We start from the raw sequence: 20,521 nt of genomic DNA, 5'->3' as shown, positions 1-20,521 counted from the left end.
AGGTTGCCTCCTTCTAGGGAACCACAAACAGAATGGAATCCCAGACTTTGTTCCTGCAATAGAACAGGGACTATCACTCCCAGGTCGGAGAGGTTCCATACATAGTGTAAGAACGCCTCTCTTTTTCTGCAGACAGACAATCTTGAAACAGAAACCTGCCCCTGGGAGAAAAAGTCTTAAACCCTAGTTTGTATCCTGGGACACACTGTCCTCCTGAATCGGGGGCAGGCCCTTCATGCTGTCTTTGATTCACCAGCAGGCTTCTTGAATTGCTTTCCCCTATAAGACTGACTGGGTCTCCAGGAAGGCTTAGACTGCTCCTGCTTGGAATAAGGAGTGGAAGGATTTCCTTTGAAATTTCGAAAGGAACAAAAATACTCTGACGTCCTTTTTGTTTATTTCTCTTATCCTGAGGGAGTGAATGTCCCTTATCTCCCGTAATATAAGAAAGTATCTCCGTCAAACCAGGTCCAAACAAGGTCTTCCCCTTGTAAGGAATCGCCAAAAGTTTAGACTTAGATGAGGCATCCGCAGACCAATATTTTGACCATAACGCTCTGCGGGCTCCCGGCTTAATAACCTGAAGGGAAGCATCTGTAATAAGGGAGTTGTCTAAATTAAGAGCCTTTATCCTATCCTGGATTTCTTAAAGAGGAGTGTCTGTCCGAATAGAAACAGACAACGCATCAAACCAGTACGCCGTCGCACTGGTGACAGTAGCAATACAAACCGTAGTTTTTTTTTGTTTTTGTTTTTTTTTTTAATATGAAATGGAGAAAAGGGGATACCCAGTTAATCCCATTCCTTCGCAATCATCTCTGTAGCCATATCTGGTACAGGAATTACTTCTACCATAGAGGGCACATCTTTGTATAGTTTACTTATAAGGATTGACTACTCTGATAATGTCGGAGTCGTCCAGAGTAGCAAAAACCTCCTTAAGTAACAAATGGAGGTGTTTAGGCTTCATCTAACAGAAACAACTTCAGTATCAGATAAAGGTATTACACAGACTGAGTCTGAGATTCCCCCTTATGTACTACCGAAGTATCTTCCTCTTCAAGCTTCAGGGAAGAAACATTCAGAATAGCTACTACTGTATCAGCAACGTTATTCACTGATTAAATACATTTCCTCAAGCGCTTTCCCTGCAGCATGGGAAAGGCAGACAATGCATCAGAAACCGCCTATGTACATTAGAGAAGCGATGTCTTGCAAAATAACTCCAGGTGGAGTTTGAGAGGAAGCACAGGGCACTGCATGTGTGGGCTATCAAATTTTTGGACACTTTGAGGAGAAATTTGTGGTATATATTGAGCATTGCCAATAGCCTCCTGAACAGCATCCGCCTTAGCAGGAGTTGGCTCAGAAAAGAAAAATATGTTTTCCGTATAATTATAGTTCTCTCACAACATAAGGAACATAAAAAAAGGATTGGTGGTTCCACACTTGTATCAAAAACATAAGGGGAGACACTTAACAGGACCTCTTGGTCCATTCTGACTCACATATGGATAATTAATCAAATAAAAGTCTTAAATTTTATTAATAACAATTAACACAGAAAAAAACGTTACTGTCTCTTTAAATTTTAAATCGTAAATTTTTTTTTGTGCGTGCCGAAATGGATAAATAGGTACACAAATACTGCAGAACCCCTCTACACCTTAGCATAACTTTTGCTGAGGTGCCTGCCAGCCCTTCTGACACCGGTTAAATTTACAGTAAAAAAATCCGGACTCAGCTGTATCGCTGTCCGGTTCTATGTACAAGCACTCTGAATAAAACCCTCCGTCCCTTCTGAAAATCGGAAGTGATAGGAAAGTGGTGCGCAACTCAAATTGGCGCCACACATAGCTCCGTTTCAATAGTAAGCTCCCGGTCGCCATTTTGCTATACAAACACTCTGTGAAGTTAACCCACTGGGAGAATGATTAACAGACTGACCAGCTTCAGCTTTCTAGGCAGCTGCTTAGCCTGTCATAGATATCAGTGAAACCACCTCACTCAAATGTCGCCTGAAGTACCGCCCATCGTGGGCGTGCCATTAAGTAATCTCCCGGTCGGTTATGAAACCGCTGGGAGATGTGGCTCACATATAAAATGCAGCCCCAGTGCCTGCATCCAAGCTGCCCATAATGTTCCCTAAGTCTCTAGGAGAATCTATACCTCTATCATAATGAGCATAATTTCAATGAGGTCTGATTCATATAAAAAATAAAGTGCCCAACCTTTTTCTGAGTTTTCGTTCTACCCCCAGAAATAAAGCCAGCACTTACCTCATCTTCTGCCTGACAGCAAGGCATTTCCCAGGTTTGAGAGGTCCTCTCCCTCACATGGACCTGTGAAATAAACGAAAGTCCTGAGTAAAGATCCCTCAGGTTTTCAGGATAAGGGCAGCATCAGTATATGGGAGGCGCAGTGAGAATTATGTCCCACCAGTTCCCATTGCTCTAAATACACCACTGCTCTACTGAAGAGACTGATATGAACTACAGCTACACCCTAGAACAAAGAAGCACAATCGTGTACTAGTTTTAAAAATAATAAACTCTTGATTGAAGAATCTTTCTAACACCTAATTTACCACCTCCTTGCTCTTAACATAGGCAAAGAGAATGACTGGGGTGGGAGGGAAGGGAGGAGATATTTAACAGCTCTGCTGTGGTGCTCTTTGCTGCCTCCTGATGGGCAGGAGTGATATTCCCAACAGTAATTAATGACGATCCGTGGACTCACTGTGTCATTAGAAAGAAATAAGCTTCACCAAGCAGGGGGGGGGGGGGGGTTCTGCACCTACCCTATGAAGGGGAATTGCTGTGGTTGAACACAATAGTGGACACAAAAACAAAATTTATGCTTACCTGATACATTTCTTTCTTTCCGGACATGGAGAGTCCACAACGTCATTCCAATTACTAGTGGGATATTCAACTCCTGGCCAGCAGGAGGAGGCAAAGAGCACCCCAGCAAAGCTGTTAAAGGGACAGTCAAGTCCAAAAAAACCTTTCATATTTTAAATAGGGCATGCAATTTTAAACAACTTCCCAATTTACTTTTATCACCAATTTTGCTTTGTTCTCTTGGTATTCTTACTTGAAAGCTAAAACTAGGAGGTTCATATGCTAATTTCTTAGACCTTGAAGACTGCCTCTAATCTGAATACATTTTGACCACTAGAGGGCATTAGTTCACATGTTTCATATAGATAACATTGAGCTCATGCACGTAAAGTGACCTAGGAGTGAGCACTGATTGGCTAAACTGCATGTCTGTCAAAAGAACTGAAATAAGGGGGCAGTCAGCAGAAGCTTAGATACAAGATAATTACAGAGGTAAAACGTGTATTATTATAACTGTGTTGGTTATGCAAAACTGGGGAATGGGTAATAAAGGGATTATCTTTCTTTTTAAAAAACAAAAATTCTGGTGTTGACTGTCCCTTTAAGTGTAACTTCCCTTACCCATAACCCCCAGTCATTCAGCCGAAGGAAATGGAAAAAGAAGAAACACAAGGGTGAAAAAGGTGCCTGAGGTTTACGCAAAAAAACCTGCCGAATTATGATTAAAGAGGGCGGGGTTGTGGACTCTCCGTGTCCGGGAAGAAAGAATTTTATCAGGTAAGTATACATTTTGTTTTCTTTCCTTTGACATGGAGAGTCCACAACGTCATTCCAATTACTAATTGGAACTAATACCCAAGCTAGAGGACACGGAATGAACAGGAAGGGAGAAAAAGGTAGAAGGACCTAAACAGAAGGCACCACGGCTTGAAGAACCTTTCTCCTAAAAGAAGCCTCAGCCGAGGCAAAAGTATCAAATTTGTAGAATTTGGAAAAAGTATGCAAAGAGGACCATGTTGCCGCCTTGCAAATCTGTTCCACAGAAGTTTAATTTCTGAAAGCCCAAGAAGAGGAGACCGCTCTAGTGAAATGAGCCGTAATTCTCTCAGGAGGCTGCTGTCCAGCAGTCTCATAAGCCAAAGGAATCATACTTCTTAACCAGAGGGAAAGAGTAGTAGAAGTGGGCTTCTGACCTTTATGCTTTCCAGAGAAAACAACTAACAGGGCAGAAGATTGCCTAAAATCTTTAGTACCTTGAAGGTAAAACTTTAGAGCACGCACAACATCCAAGTTATGCAAAAGATGTTCCTTATGAGAAGAAGGATTAGGACAAAAAGAAGGAACTACAATTTCCTGATTAATGTTTCGATCTGACCACCTTAGGGAGAAAATACAATTTAGTACGAAGGACCGCCTTATCTGCATGAAAGATAAGGTACGAGGAATCACACTGCAGAGCTGAAAGCTCAGAACCTCTGCGAGCGGAAGAAATAGCAAGGAGAAAAAAAAACTTCCAAGATAACAATTTGATATCAACAACATGTATCGGCTCAAACGGAGCCTGCTGCAAAACTTTACGAACTAGATTAAGGCTCCAAGGAGGAGAAACAGGCTTGATTCTGACCAGGGCCTGTACAAAAGCTTGAACATATGGTAAGTCTGCTAGACGTTTGTGCAAAAGGATAGATAATGCAGAAATCTGACCCTTTAGAGTACTGACTGACAAACCTTTCTCCAGGTCATCCTGAAGAAAAGATAAAATACGGAAAATCCGAACCCAGCTCCAGGATAGACCCTTAGATTCGCACTAATAAAGATATTTACGCCACACCTTATGGTAAATCTTGCGAGTAACAGGTTTGCAAGCCTGAAGCAAAGTATCAATGACCGCTTCAGAAAAAACATGTTTAGACAGAACTAGGCGTTCAATCTCCAAGCAGTCAGCTTCAGAGAATCCAGGTTTGGATGGAGGAAAGGACCCTGAATTAGAAGGTCCTTCCTCAGAGGTAACCACCAAGGAGGTAGAGATGACATCCTTACCAGATCCACGAACCAGATCCTGTGAGGCCATGCAGGAGCTATTAGGATTACTGATGCTCTCTCCTATTTGATAGGAGTAACATCCAGAGAGAACATCCAGGGAACCGCTAGAGCATCTATCAGAATGGCCTGAGGATCTCTTGACCTTGAACCGTACTTTGGAACCTTGGCATTTTGGTGGAATGCCATCAGATCCAACTCTGGAACCCCCACCTGAGAATTATCTGAGAGAACACTTCCGGATGGAGAGCCCACTCCCCGGGATGACAGGTCTGTCTGCTCAGAAAATCTGACTCCCAATTGTCCACTTCTGGAATGTGGATGGCAGATAGGAGACAATTGTGAGCTTCCGCGACTGCAGAATGCAAGTCACCTCCTTCATGGCCAAGGAACTCCGAGTCCCTCCCTGGTGGTTGATGTAAGCCACTGAGGTGATGTTGTCCGACTGGAATCTGATAAACCGGACTAAAGATAATTGAGGCCACGCTGACAGGGCATTGAAGATTGCCCTTAACTTAAATATGTTAATGGGAAGAGAATACTCACCCAAAACCACAGGCCCTGAGTCTTCAGAGAACCCCAAACAGCTCCCCAGTCTGACAGGCTGGCGCCCGTAGTCACAATCACCCAGGAAGGTCTCAGGAAGCAAGTTCCCCGAGACAGATGTTTCTGTGAAATCCACCACAAGAGAGAGTCTCTTGTTAGGGGGTCCAGATTTATTCTCTGCGATAAATCAGAAATGTCTCAGTTCCATTGACGGAGCATGCAAAGCTGCAGTGGTCGCAGATGGAAACAAGCATAAGGAATGATGTCCATAGAAGCCACCATCAGACCAATCACCTCCATGCATTGAGCCACCTTCATGGATAAGGAATCTACGATTATTCCTAGGAAACACACTCTTGTTGTAGGAACTAAAGAACTCTTTTCCAGATTCATTTTCCACCTGTGGGAACGTAGAAAAGACAACATCTTTCTATGAGATGTTGCTAGTTGAAAAGATGACACCTGAAAAGATAAGGTGCCACTGAAATTCTCTGGGATTTGATCACTGCCAATAGGGCTCCCAGGACCTTTGTGAATATTCTGGGAGCCATGGCAAGACCAAACGGAAGCACAATAAACTGGAAATGCTTGTCCAGAAAAGCAAACCTGAGACATGGTTAATGATCCCTGTGAATGGGAACATGTATGTACGCATACTTCAGGTCTATGGTCATCATGAACTCACCTTCCTGGACCAATGGAACAAATAGTTTCCATCTTGAAGGACGAAACCCTGAGGAAATTGTTGAGGCACTTGAGATCTAGGATGGGATGAAAGGTTCCCTCCTTTTTGGGAACCACAAATAGATTGGAATATAATCCTAGACCTAGTTCCTTTACAGGGGCTGGTAAAATAACTTCCAGGGAGGATAGGTCCTTTATGCAATTTAAGAAGGCCTCCTTTACCTGGTTTGAGGATAATCTTGACAGGAGAAATATTCCCCTTGGAGGGCAAGACTTGAATCCTATTCTGTAACCCTGGGATACTATGTCCACAGCCCATGGATCTGGGACATCGCATATCCAAGCCTGTAGTACAGTGAAACTAGACATCTTAGCTCCCAGTCTAATTATCTGCATGTTGGCATCACAGATAAAGGTATTGGCCAGTTTAAGAGCTTTGATCCTATCTTGGATCTCCTCTACCGTAGTTTCCTCTGAAATAAGATCAGACAAGGCATTGCACCAATAAGATCAGACAAGGCATTGCACCAATAAGATCAGACAAGGCATTGCACCAATAAGATCAGACAAGGCATTGCACCAATAAGATGCAATACTCGCTGCAGGTTGCCACTGTAATCCTTGATGGATGTACATATTTTTTAATTAAGCCTTTAGCTTTTTATCTATTGGATCCTTAAAGGAGCAAATATCCTCTATAGGAATGGTGGTTCTCTTAGCAAGAGTAGAAATAGCTCCTTCTACTTTAGGCACAGTGCGCCATGAGTCACGAATAGAGTCAGCAATAGGAAACATCTTTTTAAAAACAGGGGAAGGGGAAAAAGGAACCCCTGGCTTATCCCATTCCTGAGCTATAAATTCAGACATCTTTCTCGGAACAAAAAAAAACCTCCTCAGAAGATGGAGAATCATAAACTCTATCCAGTTTAGAAGACTTTGTGGGGTTGACAGCACCCGAAGGTTCAGAGTCGTCCAAAGTAGCTCACACCTTCTTCAGTAGTAACTGGAGGTGTTCAAGCTTAAATCTAAAATGTTACCTTTTCAGATTCTGAAGATTTATCTGCTAAAGTGTCAAAGTCTGAGATTTCACCTTCAGAAGCTATAGAAGTATTTTCCTCATCAGACAAATGAGCAAGATTGACTAATGCAGGCTTAGAGGGGTCAGAAGCCTTACTAGCAGGCAAATGTTTAGATTTCCTTTTACTCTTACCCAAAGAAGGGAAAGCAGACAAAACCGCAGATACTGCTGAAGTAATAGGAGCGGCAAAATCCCCTGGTAAATAAAACACCCCCAGGAGGTTGTGACGCAACAGAAGGCACAGAATGAGGAACCACTAAGGCTTGGGACGTTTGAGGAGAAAGCTGAGGCATATCACACACAGCAGTATCCTGAGAGACAATTGGCTCAGAAAGTAAAAATTTGTCCTTAAATTTTAAAGTCTTAGCTAAACATGAGGAACAAAATTGCATAGGCAAAATAATTTGGTTCTCTAAACATAATAAACATTTGTCCAAAGAGATGGACTGATGCCGTTCTGAGTCCATAGCTAACAAATAAATCCCCACTGTAAAGGTTTTAATGAGAATGCACAGTAATTTAAAGGATCTTTAAAAACAAAAAGATAGGCTTTGAAAACAATTTGTACTTTAGCAAAAATTATATAAAAAACACTAATACCCAACCTCAGACAAAAAAAAATAAGCGTCTGTCTGAGGCTACTACCGTTGCAGGAAAGATTATCCCACTAGTAAAAAGATCTAGACAAGCTGAGCAGCCTCTCCAGCAGAGATCCGTAGTTCTAAGCATTCCGACCAGTAAATCTGATGTTGGTACCTCCACAGACACCGCTTCGTTCTGTATACAGGAGAAACCGGAAGTTACGTGACCGGCCGAAAATTAACTGTACCACAGTTTAAAAGTCGCGTTAAAGGGACAGTCTAGTCCAAAATAAATTTTCATGATTCAGATAGGGCATGTAATTTTAAACAATTTTCCAAATTACTTTTATCATCAATTTTGCTTTGTTCTCTTGGTATTCTTAGTTGAAAGCTTAACCTAGGAGGTTCATATGCTAATTTCTTAGACCTTGAAGGCCACCTCTTTTCAGAATGCATTTTAACAGTTTTTCACCACTAGAGGGTGTTAGTCCATGTGTTTCATATAGATAACACTGTGCTCATGCACATAAAGTTACCTGGGAGCCAGCACTGATTGGCTAAACTGCAAGTCTGTCAAAAGAACTGAGATAAAGGGGCAGTTTGCAGAGGCTTAGATACAAGATAATCACAGAGGTAAAAAGTATATAAATATAACTGTGTTGGTTATGCAAAACTGGGGAATGGGTAATAAAGGGATTATTTATCTTTTAAAACAATAAAAATTCTGGTGTAGACTGTCCCTTTAAGAAAGAAACTGCCAAATAAAGTATCTCTTCTAACATATGGGCAAAAACCTCATTGCACATTAAATAAAGATGAGCCAAATCTCTAATAAAGGACCCCTTAGCTAAGTGATTAAGGGAAATGTCAGATAAAGAAATAAAAAAGTCTCATTCATGTCTGCAAGGTGACTGAGTTAGGCAGTCACTAGCTTTTCTTTCATCAATAAAGATGCCCCCAAATGTATCCTTAGACTACAAGGATAACAAAGTTAAAAATGTATCCACTTGAGGTGTTAACCTCAAAAGTGCTGTCCTTCAGTACCTAGAAGGCAAAAGCACTTACCTGTGGATCCAGCTGCAGGGCAGATGAGAGCTACTAAGGTGTGACCGGTACTCCACTGCTTGTCAGGGACATGTAGAAAAAGACAGATCAGAGTAAACAACCCTGGCTTTCTGCAAAGGGGTAGCAAAATGTTAGCAGTAAAGCAAAGACCACCTCGCCGCCTTCTAACTGCTAAAAGCCACCACTACTCTTACTAAAGAGATTGACATGGACACAGCTAGACCCCAATCCTTGCTTGCAGGGAAAAGTATCCATAAAAGGATTCAATATCTTCAGACACCGTCTTCGCACATCCTCCATTGACAGAGGCAAAGAGAATGACTGGGGTTTATGGGTAAGGGAAGTTACACTTAACAGCTTTGCTGGGGTGCTCTTTGCCTCCTCCTGCATGCCAGGAGTTGAATATACCACTAGTAATGGAATGACGTTGTGGACTCTCCATGTAATTGGAAAGAAAGCATGATATATTTTATATCTAATTTGGAGCTCTTATCCAGAGTTCTGTGGTGCATTCGTAAGAATGTTTCACAATTATTTCTGTAGAAAAGCAAGTGGGAATACTTGCCTCGATTTGCTAATTTTCTATACAATAATTCTATGACTCGTACTTTCATAGAAAGCATTTAATAAAATAACCAATATATATAAATATATATAATATAATATATATTTCAAGTTCCCTTTAACCCTTTCAGTTTGTTTTCTAAATTTACTTGCATATCCGGATTCATTTTCTCACTCACTATATAATTATATAGCTAGGTGTATACATTGAATTTACCATCTTACCTCAGGTTCCACAAGTGCCATTCTTATCTTCTGATGCTGCATATTAGAAGCATCTAAAGTAATTCTGACTTTGACTTTGTCAAATATGAAGAAAGTTGTGTTTTCCACTGTTAAAGAAGGAATCTAAAGAATGAAAAAAACAAGGTTTGTATTTAATAAATCATGAGTACATGAAGTTGTATCTTTTGCATGTGGCTACAAAATATGGAGAAGGCAGAAACTCTATAGTCTTGTGTTTAACCAAGTTGTAGGAGAGAAGAACAACAAAAGCATAGAATGTAAAGTACAAGTCATGATGTCAACTGACTTCAAAGAACTCTCCGACCCATCAGTTATACCGGCTGGAGGGGGAAGACAGGCACAGGTGCTTCTACTGCTGACAACTTTACATGAATTGGTTCTGAGTGGATGTGTTGAACAGATGCAGTTCACCGACCATCCCACTATACCACCAGAGAGGGCTCAACAGGGCCCTCCAGACACAGTAAGTACCTTATTTTGTCTCTATAAAATGGTTAAAAAAAACAACAATAACAAAAAATGAAGACTTGGAGACTGTTGTCCCATCCCTTCCCTATCCTATCAAATTAAAGGCACATCAGCTTGCACTTGCCTATCATTATGCACAAACGCCCAGATGCTCTTCCATACCTTAGATTATTAAGCAACTGCAAGGTTCTTTCAAACTTCAGAACTCATGTATGAGCTTTTCCCACCAATATGCACATGTCCATATGCTCCCCTATGTTATGCCCTATCTTATGCAAAAGAACTGATCCACTTGCCACTTCTGCTTACACTCCAGGAACTCTCGCTCTCTTACTCACACATGCCAAGCACTCTCCAACAATAACACATACACGTACCCAAGCACTTGTCTTACACACACACCAAGGATACACTATGACACAAACTCTCAGGGACTTGCAAATGCTTTTGTATGCACACCCAGATGGCTTCTTCCCTAACACATGTGCATGCACACATACACATCTTTACCATTGTGACACACACCTCCAGGGTTTCACTTATTCACACCCATTAGATGCTTTTCCTTCCTTTTACACACACCCAGGCATTCTCACACCCTTAAGTACACATATACACAAACACAAAGGCACTATTCTTACCCAAACCACCTGTTCTACTAATATTATGAACACTCCTACACATGAGCGTTGGCAGGAATTTTTCCAGAGGGAGTAAATGAAAATTAAACAGATAATTGTCTAGAGACTCAGTGCACTGCATTTTGTCACCAGAGCACAACGCTACATGCCATGACAGTGCAAGCTCAGACTGGGTATTTTTTCTCACAGAAAAATGGTTAGGACTCAGAGTTGTGGGGGGATACTGTAATGTTTTGACATTTTTATGATGCGTATTTTAATCTCAAAGACATGCTGATAGGCACACAATTTGGAAAGTACAAGTCAATACATAAACTCAGTTGCCCACAAATTAAATCATATTTAAAGAGACATACTCAGACACGCACATTCACATACTGACAGGTAACCACACTCTAACACACACTCAAAATACACATTAACTACTGACATCTTCTGAAAGACACTTTTACAGGAACACTAAATAGTGACACAAATAATTTGATCAGATTAACATACATCATACATATTTTCACATATTCACAGAGATAACTCTTTCCCACATACACATTATATATATATATATATATATATATATATATATATATATATATATATATATATATATATATATATACACACACACACACACACATACACACACACAGATACACACACACATTTATACACACACATATAAACATACACGTTTTTGTAGTGCAGAACAGAAGCTAGGAAAAAAAAACATATTTTTGATGTAATTTTTTAATATAAAATGCTTGTGAATGGAAAGTGCATGGAACAGTAATCCCAGGATTCGGACAGCTTCAAAGTGGGGACAGGATAGGAGGATATGCACTGTAACTTCTCCACACGCTATACCACTAACATTTGTGACAGCAAAAATAATAAAAGAAAAATATCACTGCAGCCAGATTTACTATGTCCTGCATTTTTATCTTGGCAATGCTTTTGTTTGGTGCGGTCCTGACATTAGGATGTTCTTTGCCAAGGGATAACTTAACTCAGAAAAGCGCCACACAAAAAGCCTTCCTTCAGAAAATTACAGGACACGGTATAACTGTTTGCGGTAATCTTTTCTTTGCAGTAGGGGGTGACAGGGGTGATTCCTGTCAGGGGCCAAATGCGCCAGGGGCCCCAGGAGGCAAGAACAACTATTATTTTAAAAAACAAACATTTTTTTTTAATTTTGGCAGCCACCAGAGGGTACTACAGCTGAGTGCTATTGAGCGTGGGAAATGTTATTACAAGGAGTAAGGCATTAGCATTTGAGAGGATTTCTAAGTGTGCACTAAACCACTATGCAGAGTGTGAGACAGACTTGGCACTTAAGTTTGTACAGTGTGTGTCTGAGTCAGACGGCAGATCACTTTCATTTGCAGAGGAGGTAGGACTTGCTTAGTAAATGTTTTTTATTTCTTTGTGCAATTTCAGATTGTAACTTCAGTGTGGTTAGTAGTTTTATTGTGGGGCCAGGGGTACATAAAAACACATTTTTTTAGCAATATGCAGCGGTGTATTTATGATTATTTGACAATGCTGTATAAATTCTATATTTAAAGCCATGCAGAAATGTTTCCTCCTCAATACACAAATGGTAGATGCCCTTTTGGCAGATACGATTTTTTTTTATATTTATATATATATATATATATATATATATATATATATATATATATATATATATATATATATATATATATATATATATATATATATATATATATATATATATATATATATATATATATATATATATATATATATATTACATTCCAGTTTACTGCCCCTTTATGCAAGGACTTTCCAGATGCAAGGAGGCATTTTAGCTAAGATTTTTACATCTGCATAAAATGTTATACTCTCAGACTAAGATTGATCAGTGTTTGAAATGAGACAGGTTAACTTAACACTCTTCAGGTTACACTACATCTGACTTAATTTTGAAATACATACAAACAAGCCTGAATCCTGCATTTTATCAGATCTAATGGTATGAGACTCAGTACCACAGCTTATGGTTCTACCAAGACCATATAGATTACAGCATTTTCAAAACCCATAAGTACAGCTGACAGATGGTAACATTTGTACACCATATTTGAAGTGGTGCTCTTGGTTGAGGAAAATGGGGGAAAAACATATGTCAACCTTTCAAAAGTACTTTTCTTCATCTAACAATCTACCCAGATCATTAATGTACAATTTTGAATTCACAGAATTATTTTTGTTTGCACATTTACAAATATGATTCTTTAAAAAGTGATCTCTTAATTTCTGCAATTTTTTTTTATCATGCATGTCACACACTGTTGATTTACAGGATGCAATGTGCAGATATTTTACCTCCTGTGAGTGTTTCTGTGAGTGTCTGTGTTTATAGTCAGGAAGTGGTGTCGCTCCAGTCCGTGAGTGAATGGCAGGGAACCTAACCAATCCCAGCAGGGTTCAAACGGTCCGATATGCGCAAGGTGCGTCTCACACAATGGCGTGGTGCCAACCCAGAGATGGTTGAGCCAACCAAGGTATGCACAAAGTAGGAAAAAATAGGCGGCATTCAAAAAGGCTTCACAGAAATAAAGATAAAAACACTGCTTTATTTCGAAAATATAAAATAGACACTCACTAGTGCTAAACAAGTAGGAGGAGACCTTACATGTTTTGTGCCCTGCAGCACTTAATCATAGGCTTAACCCCCTACACATAAGGGAAGGACTTTAAACCAACCACAGCCAATCAATAAAAGCAACAACACTTGCCATATCAACGGCTGTAAGCTGGAACCAAGCCAACCCACAAACCAATGTGTTAAATAAGTAAAACACAGATAAAAATATATTTAAAAGTCAAATCATTCAACCAATATATCTGATTTAAAACTGTACTCATTTTAAGCCCCAACAATCCGATATGTTATTAATAACAATGATAATGATGATAATAACTGAGATAATCCCTAAATGAGAGATTCCTAATTTATTACATAATTAATTTAAATATGTAATAATGAGAGGGATAATCCCTCAATGAAAGATTCCTCTCTTGTTACAAAAATTAATATGTTTGAACAATCTACACAATTATGCAATATAAAATACACTAAAAATCATCATAACGTTATCATACATAAATACTTGATTTTAATATTTAGAAATACCTTGAAACACTCTGAAAATTCATTAACTTCCACAACTTATATAGCATTTCATGGAATTCCATGATATTTTTTTACATATGTTATTTTTCATGACATTTCCAGAATTTACTCAAAATACTCCTGGAAAATTTCTAAAATATTTTCAAAATGTTTCTAAATGTTTTTAGAAGTTTTTAGAAATTGGCTGCAGAATAAGGGAAAACATTGATACACCAATAAAAAGCAAAGGAAACACATAAGGGGACACAAGCTATAATAAATTGTAATTTGCAATAAGTGTTGAAAATTGCCTGGCTTATTCCACAAAATAGCTAATGTCCCACTCCTTGTTTAAACCTGTCGGTTCCCTAGTACCCAACTTCCAAATCCAAAACAGTTCTTTTTTTTGTGAGGACATTAAACCTGTTACCCCACCCCCCCACCCCCGTGATGGTTTCCTTGCTACATCTATTACCTTAACCAAAATTTTGGGCTCATTAGTAAAGTGAATTCCATTGAAGTGTTTAGCTACGCTAGAGTCCTTGTTATAATTTCTAATATCCCTTTGTTTCAAGGTATTTCTAAATATGAAAATCAAGTATTTATGTATGATAACGTTATGATGATTTTTAGTGTATTTTATATTGCATAACTGTGCAGATTGTTCAAACATATAAATTTTGTAACAAGAGAGGAATCTTTCATTGAGGGATTATCCCTGTCATTATTACTATTGTTACTAACAATTGTGTAGATCGTTCAATCATATTTAAATTAATTATGTAATAAGTTAGGAATCTCTCATTTAGGGATTATCTCAGTTATTATCATCATTATCATTGTTATTAATAACATATCGGATTGTTGGGGCTTAAAATGAGTACAGTTTTAAATCAGATATATTGGTTGAATTATTTGATTTTTAAATATATTTTTATCTGTGGTGTTGTACTTATTTAACACGTTGGTTTGTGGGTTTGCTTGGTTCCGGCTTATAGCCGTTGATATGGCAACCGTTGTTGTTGCTTTTATTGATTGGCTGTGGTTGGTTTAAAGTCCTTCCCTTACGTGTATGGGGTTAAGCTTATGATTAAGTGCCGCAGGGCACGAAACATGTAAGGTCTCCTCCTCCTTCTCCTACTTGTTTAGCACTAGTGAGTGTCTATTTTATATTTTCGAAATAAAGCAGTGTTTTTATCTTTATTTCTGTAAAGCCTTGAGTGCCGCCTATTTTTCCTACTTTGTGTCTGTGTTTATGTCTTTGTGCTTTTGTTTGTGCCTCCAAGAGCGTGTATGTATTTTTTTTCTGCGAGTATCTCTCTGAGGGTGGGTGAGTATGTCTGTGCATTTTCTGTGGATGTCTGTGAGGGTGTGTGCGTATGTCTATATATCTGTTTTCTGTGGATGTCTCTGTGAGGGTGTGTGCGTATGTCTGTGCGTATGTCTGTGGGTGTCTCTGTGAGAGTGTGTGTATGTCTTTGTGTGTTTTCTGTGGATGTCTCAGTGAGGGTGTGTGTGTGTATGTATGTATGTCTTTGTGTGTTTTATGTGGTTGTCTCTCTGTGTGTGTATGTATTTGTGTGTTTTTTGTTGGTGTCTGTGTGTGTGTGTGTATGTCTTTGTGTGTTTTCTGAGGCTGTCTCTGTCGGTGTTTCCTTGGGTGTATGTGCAAGTTTGTGTGTGTGTGTGTCCATTGTCTGTTCCTTTTTAGGACATTTTGACCTTACTACTGATTATTCACATATTTCTACAGACTTTGAGACTAATGAGATACTTTCAGAAGTCACCAATCCACCATTTAACCTTTAAATTATTGTTTAGGCAGTTCAGGGCCCTTCCTTTTCAGCCACTGCATGCTGTTGTCATCATTTAGTTGGCATCTTCCTTGACAAAAAGATAATCAGAACTCCATATTTTGTTATGTTAATCTCCTTTTTTGACAAAACTATAGTCTACCTCATTACTTGTCAGGTCAATGTAAACAATTGCTGAGTGTATGTGTGAGTATCTGTGTCTGAGTGTGTTTGTGTGTTTCTTTGCGTGTCTGCTAGAGTGTCTATATGTAAATCCTTATGTGTGAGTGTGTGTTTCAGTGTATGAGTGTGTCTGTGTGTTTCTGTGTTTGTGTGTTACTACTTTTACAACATTTCCAAGTTTGACTACACTTAAAGGGACAGTAAAGTCACAAAAAATCTTTCATGATTTAAATAGGGCATGTAATTTTAAACAACTTTCCCATTTACTTTTATTACCAATTTTGCTTTGTTCTCTTGGTATTCTTAGTTGAAAGCTAAATCTAGGAGGTTCATGTGCTAATTTCTTAGACCTTGAAGACTGCCTCTAATCAGAAAGCATTTTGACAGTTTTTCACCACTAGAGGGCGTTAGTTCATGTGTTTCATATAGATAACATTGAGCTCTGGCACGTGAAGCTCCTAAGAGCAAGCACTGATTGGCTAAAAATGCATGTCTGTCAAAAGAACTGAAATAGGAAGGCAGTTTGCAAAGACTTAGATACAAGGTAATCACAGAGGTAAAAAGTACATTATTATAACTGTGTTGGTTATGCAAAATTGGGGAATGGGTAATAAAGGGATAATCTACCTTTTTAAACAACAAAAATTCTGGTGTTTACTTTCCCTTTAAGAATAAAGTGCATATACGGTTTAGTCACTTGGTCAAATATTGCACATGTCAAAAGAGGGGGGGGGGCTGATCAATGGTTAAGTCAGGGGCCCCAAAATTTCTAGTGGCAGCCCTGCTTTGCAGAACATAGGGAGAGGTGCAGCTCTGCTAAAAATCCAGAGGGGTAGGAAAATTCAAGGGGGGGAGCAACTGCCCCCCCTGCAGCCATCCATGATCCTATGATTCCTCCTTCTCTTATGTACAGCCACCAGGTACTCTTCCATACTAATTCAGACACATTCAGGTACTTCTCTAGCCTTACACAAACACAGTCTTATATTAAAGAACCACTCTCTTCCCCACTCTTATGCACCCACCCACCTGATCGCTCATTCAAGATTATGCACACATATGCAGCTGCCTTATCCTCTTTTGCACACCCACAACATACTCCTGCACTGTTAGGCACACACCCAGGCATTCTTCCAAGCACCGAGACACTCCTCTACCCATACATACTCACTTGCTGGTACCCTTTCCAACGTTAAACCACACCCCCAGATGCACTTTTACATGCCCCAAAAGCTCTCCCATCCTTGTGTATAGCCCCTAGGAACTCTCCTACAATCTAGAATAATCGAAATATGCACGTTGCATGCTAATAAAAAAAAAAAAGAAAGAAAAAAAAAAAGATATTTGCCATTCACATGGATTACTTAAAATGCAAAATGCATATTCATTTAAATATTACAGATAGAAAGTGCAGCTTACCTCATCATTATAAGTTAGTTTAGGTTTTCGTTTGTCTTTTTCCTCAAAAAATACTGTTCCTTCTAAACCAAACTTAGGAATTAACACAACTATTGCATTTTTTCGAACAAACAAGATGTATCCTTCCTCATTCACAATTCCTTTGTTTTTGAAGAACAACTGTGAAACAAAAAGAGAATATGGAAATGTCAATGACAAGCATAATAAAGAAGCAAAAAATAAAAGAAATCAATTGAAATACACAGCTTATTTGCATTTCCCAATCATCATACTTTTTAGTTACTATGACATGATGGTCAAATATTTTTTAAATACAAACGAAAGTGTAGTGGCCTTTGCAGTAAGTGGTAAAGGAAGAAATATTTGGAATGTTTCTGGAGAACTTTTAAACAAATATGGACAGCCGTCCTTATTTTATGCTTGTTTATAATGATCTTAAAGTGTCCAAAATGACTGGGTGACAGCAACTCCCACTTGCATCATATTCAGTGCTTTATGGACAGCTGAACGTTGCAGCATATTTTTGTTCTAAAATGTTTCTATGTATTTTTAAAAAACAAGAAGAAACTTATGCTGGTAGAACCGTATTTGCTTTAGCTATTCTTAGGTTTCCTATATGGAAAACATAATTTATGTAAGAACTTACCTGATAAATTCATTTCTTTCATAGTGGCAAGAGTCCATGAGCTAGAGAACGTATGGCATGAGCTAGTGACGTATGTGATATAATACCCAAGATGTGGAAGTCCACGAGTCACTAGAGAGGGAGGGATAAAATAAAAACAGCTATTTTCGCTGAGAAATTAAATCCAAAAAAATAATTACGTTTTCTTAAAAATTAAAAAAATAAATAAAATCATAGGCACTAGAATCAAACTGAGACAGCTGCCTGAAGAACCTTTCTACCAAAGGCTGCTTCCGAAGAAGAAAATACAACAAAATGGTAAAATTTAGAAAATGTATGCAAAGAAGACCAAGTTGCTGCTTTGCAAATTTGTTAAACTGAAGCTTCATTCTTGAAAGCCCAAGATGTGGCGACTAATCTAGTAGAATGAGCTGTAATACGCTGAGGCAAAGACTGCCCCACCTCCAAATAAGCTTTGTGAATCAAAAGCTTCAACCAAGATGCCAAGGAAATGGCAGAGACTTTCTGACCTTTTCTGGAACCAGAAAAAATAACAAATAGACTAGAAGTCTTTCTGAAATCTTTAGTAGCCTCAACATAATATTTCAAAGATTTTAACATATCCAAAGAATGTAAAGACCTTTCAAGAGTATTCTTAGGATTAGGACACAAGGAAATAACAATAATTTCCCTATTAATGTTGTTAGAATTCACAACCTTTGGCAAAAATTTAAACAAAGTCCGCAAAACAGCTTTATCTTGATAGAAAATCAGATAAGGAGACTCGCAAGAGAGAGCAGACAATTCAGAAACTCTTCTAGCAGAAAAGATAGCCAAAAGAAATAAAACTTTCCAAGAAAGTAGTTTAATATCCAAAAAATGCATAGACTCAAAAGAAGGAGCCTGTACAAACTTTAAAACCAAATTGAGACTCCAAGGAGGAGAAATTGATTAAATAACAGGCTAGATACGAATCAAAGCCTGAACAAAACAGTGAATATCAGGAAGCTTAGCAATCTTTCTATGAAATAAGACAGAAAGAGCAGAGATTTGTCCTTTCAAGTATTTGCAGACAAACTTTTAGCCAAACCATCCTGAAGAAACTGTAAAATCCTAGGAATTATAAATGAATGCCAAGAATAATCATGAGTGGAACACCAAGAAATATAGGTTTTCCAAATCCTATGATAAATCTTACTTGAAACAGACTTACAAGCCTGTATCATAGTGTTAATTACTGAGTCAGAGAAACGTCTATGACTAAGAACTAAGCGTTCAATTTCCATGCCTTCAAATTTAGAGATTTGAGATCCTGATGGAAAACTGGGCCTTGAGACAGAAGGTCTGGTCTTATAGGAAGTGACCAAGCCTGGCAACTGGACATTTGGACAAGGTCCGTGTACCAGAACCTGTGAGGCCATGCTGGTGCTATCAGAAACACATAAGATTGTTCCATTATGATATTTGAGATCACTCCTAGAGGTGAAAAATTGTAAGCAGGTTGGTAAAACCATGGAACTGCTAGAGCATTCATCATTTCTGCCTGAGGATCCCTGGACCTGGTGAGGTATCTGGGAAGTTTCTTGTTTAGGTGAGAGGCCATCAGATCTATGTCTGGAGGACCCCACATCTGCACAATCTGATAGAACATATCTGGATGGAGAGACTACTCCCCGGTGTAGAATCTGACAGCTGAGATAATCCACTTCCAAATTGTCTACACCTGGTATATGAATTGCAGTGATTAGACAAGAATTGAATTCCGCCCAAGAAAGCATTAGAGATACTTCTTTTATTGCTAGGGGACTGCGAGTCTCACCTTGATGATTGACATATGCCACTGTTGTGACATTGTTTGAAACCGAATATATGATTCTCTCTTTAATAGAAGCCAAGCCTGAAGAGCTCTTAAAATAGCACAGAGTTCTAATATATAGATTGGTAACCTCGCCTCTCGAGGATTCCAAACTCCTTGTGCTGTCAGAGACCCCCAAACAGCTCCCCAACCTGAGACATATGCATCTGTTGTGATCACAGTCCAGATAGGACAAACAAAGGAGCCCCCTTAAACAATAAGGTGATGGTATAACCACCAAGTCAGAGAGAGTTGAGATTTGGGATTTAAGTATAACGGTTGTGATAACAGAGTATAATCCATGCACCATTGGTGCCACATGCAAAACTGTAGAGGTCTGTTATGAAAACAAGCAAAAAGGATCGCATCTTAAAGCTGCAAACATGATACCTAAAACTTCCATGCAAATAGCCATTGAAGCGAATGATAAGAGACTGAAGGTTTAGACAAGCTGAAACCAATCTCAAATGTCTCTTTTCTGTTAAGGATAGAGTCATGGACACTGAATCTATCTGGAAATCTATTGAGCTAGTACCAAGATATTGTCCAAATAAGGAAACACCGCAATACCCCGGTCTCTGATTACAGATAAAAGGGCACCTAAAACTATTAAGAATATTATTGGTGCTGTTGCAAGGCCAAACGGAAGAGCGACAAATTGATAATGCTTGTTTAGAAAAGAGAATCCCAGAAAACGATAGTGATCTGGATGAATCGGATTGTGAAGGTAAGCATCCTGTAATAAAGTGACCTT

General features: G+C 38.9%; 1 protein-coding gene across 2 annotated transcripts in view; it reads right to left on the bottom strand.

The window, feature by feature from the left end:
* DIS3 (DIS3 homolog, exosome endoribonuclease and 3'-5' exoribonuclease) overlaps positions 1-20,521 on the bottom strand; it is a 172,035-nt gene that overhangs the window by 31,244 nt on the left and 120,270 nt on the right. For both annotated transcript variants that reach the window (XM_053707929.1, XM_053707930.1), the window contains exons 20-21: positions 17,288-17,446; positions 9,627-9,749 (exon numbers count right to left, since the gene is read on the bottom strand). In XM_053707929.1, coding sequence (XP_053563904.1) covers positions 9,627-9,749; positions 17,288-17,446 — 282 coding nt within the window. The remainder of the gene's footprint in view (positions 1-9,626; positions 9,750-17,287; positions 17,447-20,521) is intronic.

This window comes from Bombina bombina, chromosome 3 (assembly GCF_027579735.1).
Source record: "Bombina bombina isolate aBomBom1 chromosome 3, aBomBom1.pri, whole genome shotgun sequence".
Classification (NCBI taxonomy): Eukaryota; Metazoa; Chordata; class Amphibia; order Anura; family Bombinatoridae; genus Bombina; species Bombina bombina.
This window is presented reverse-complemented; position numbering and strand designations above follow the sequence as displayed.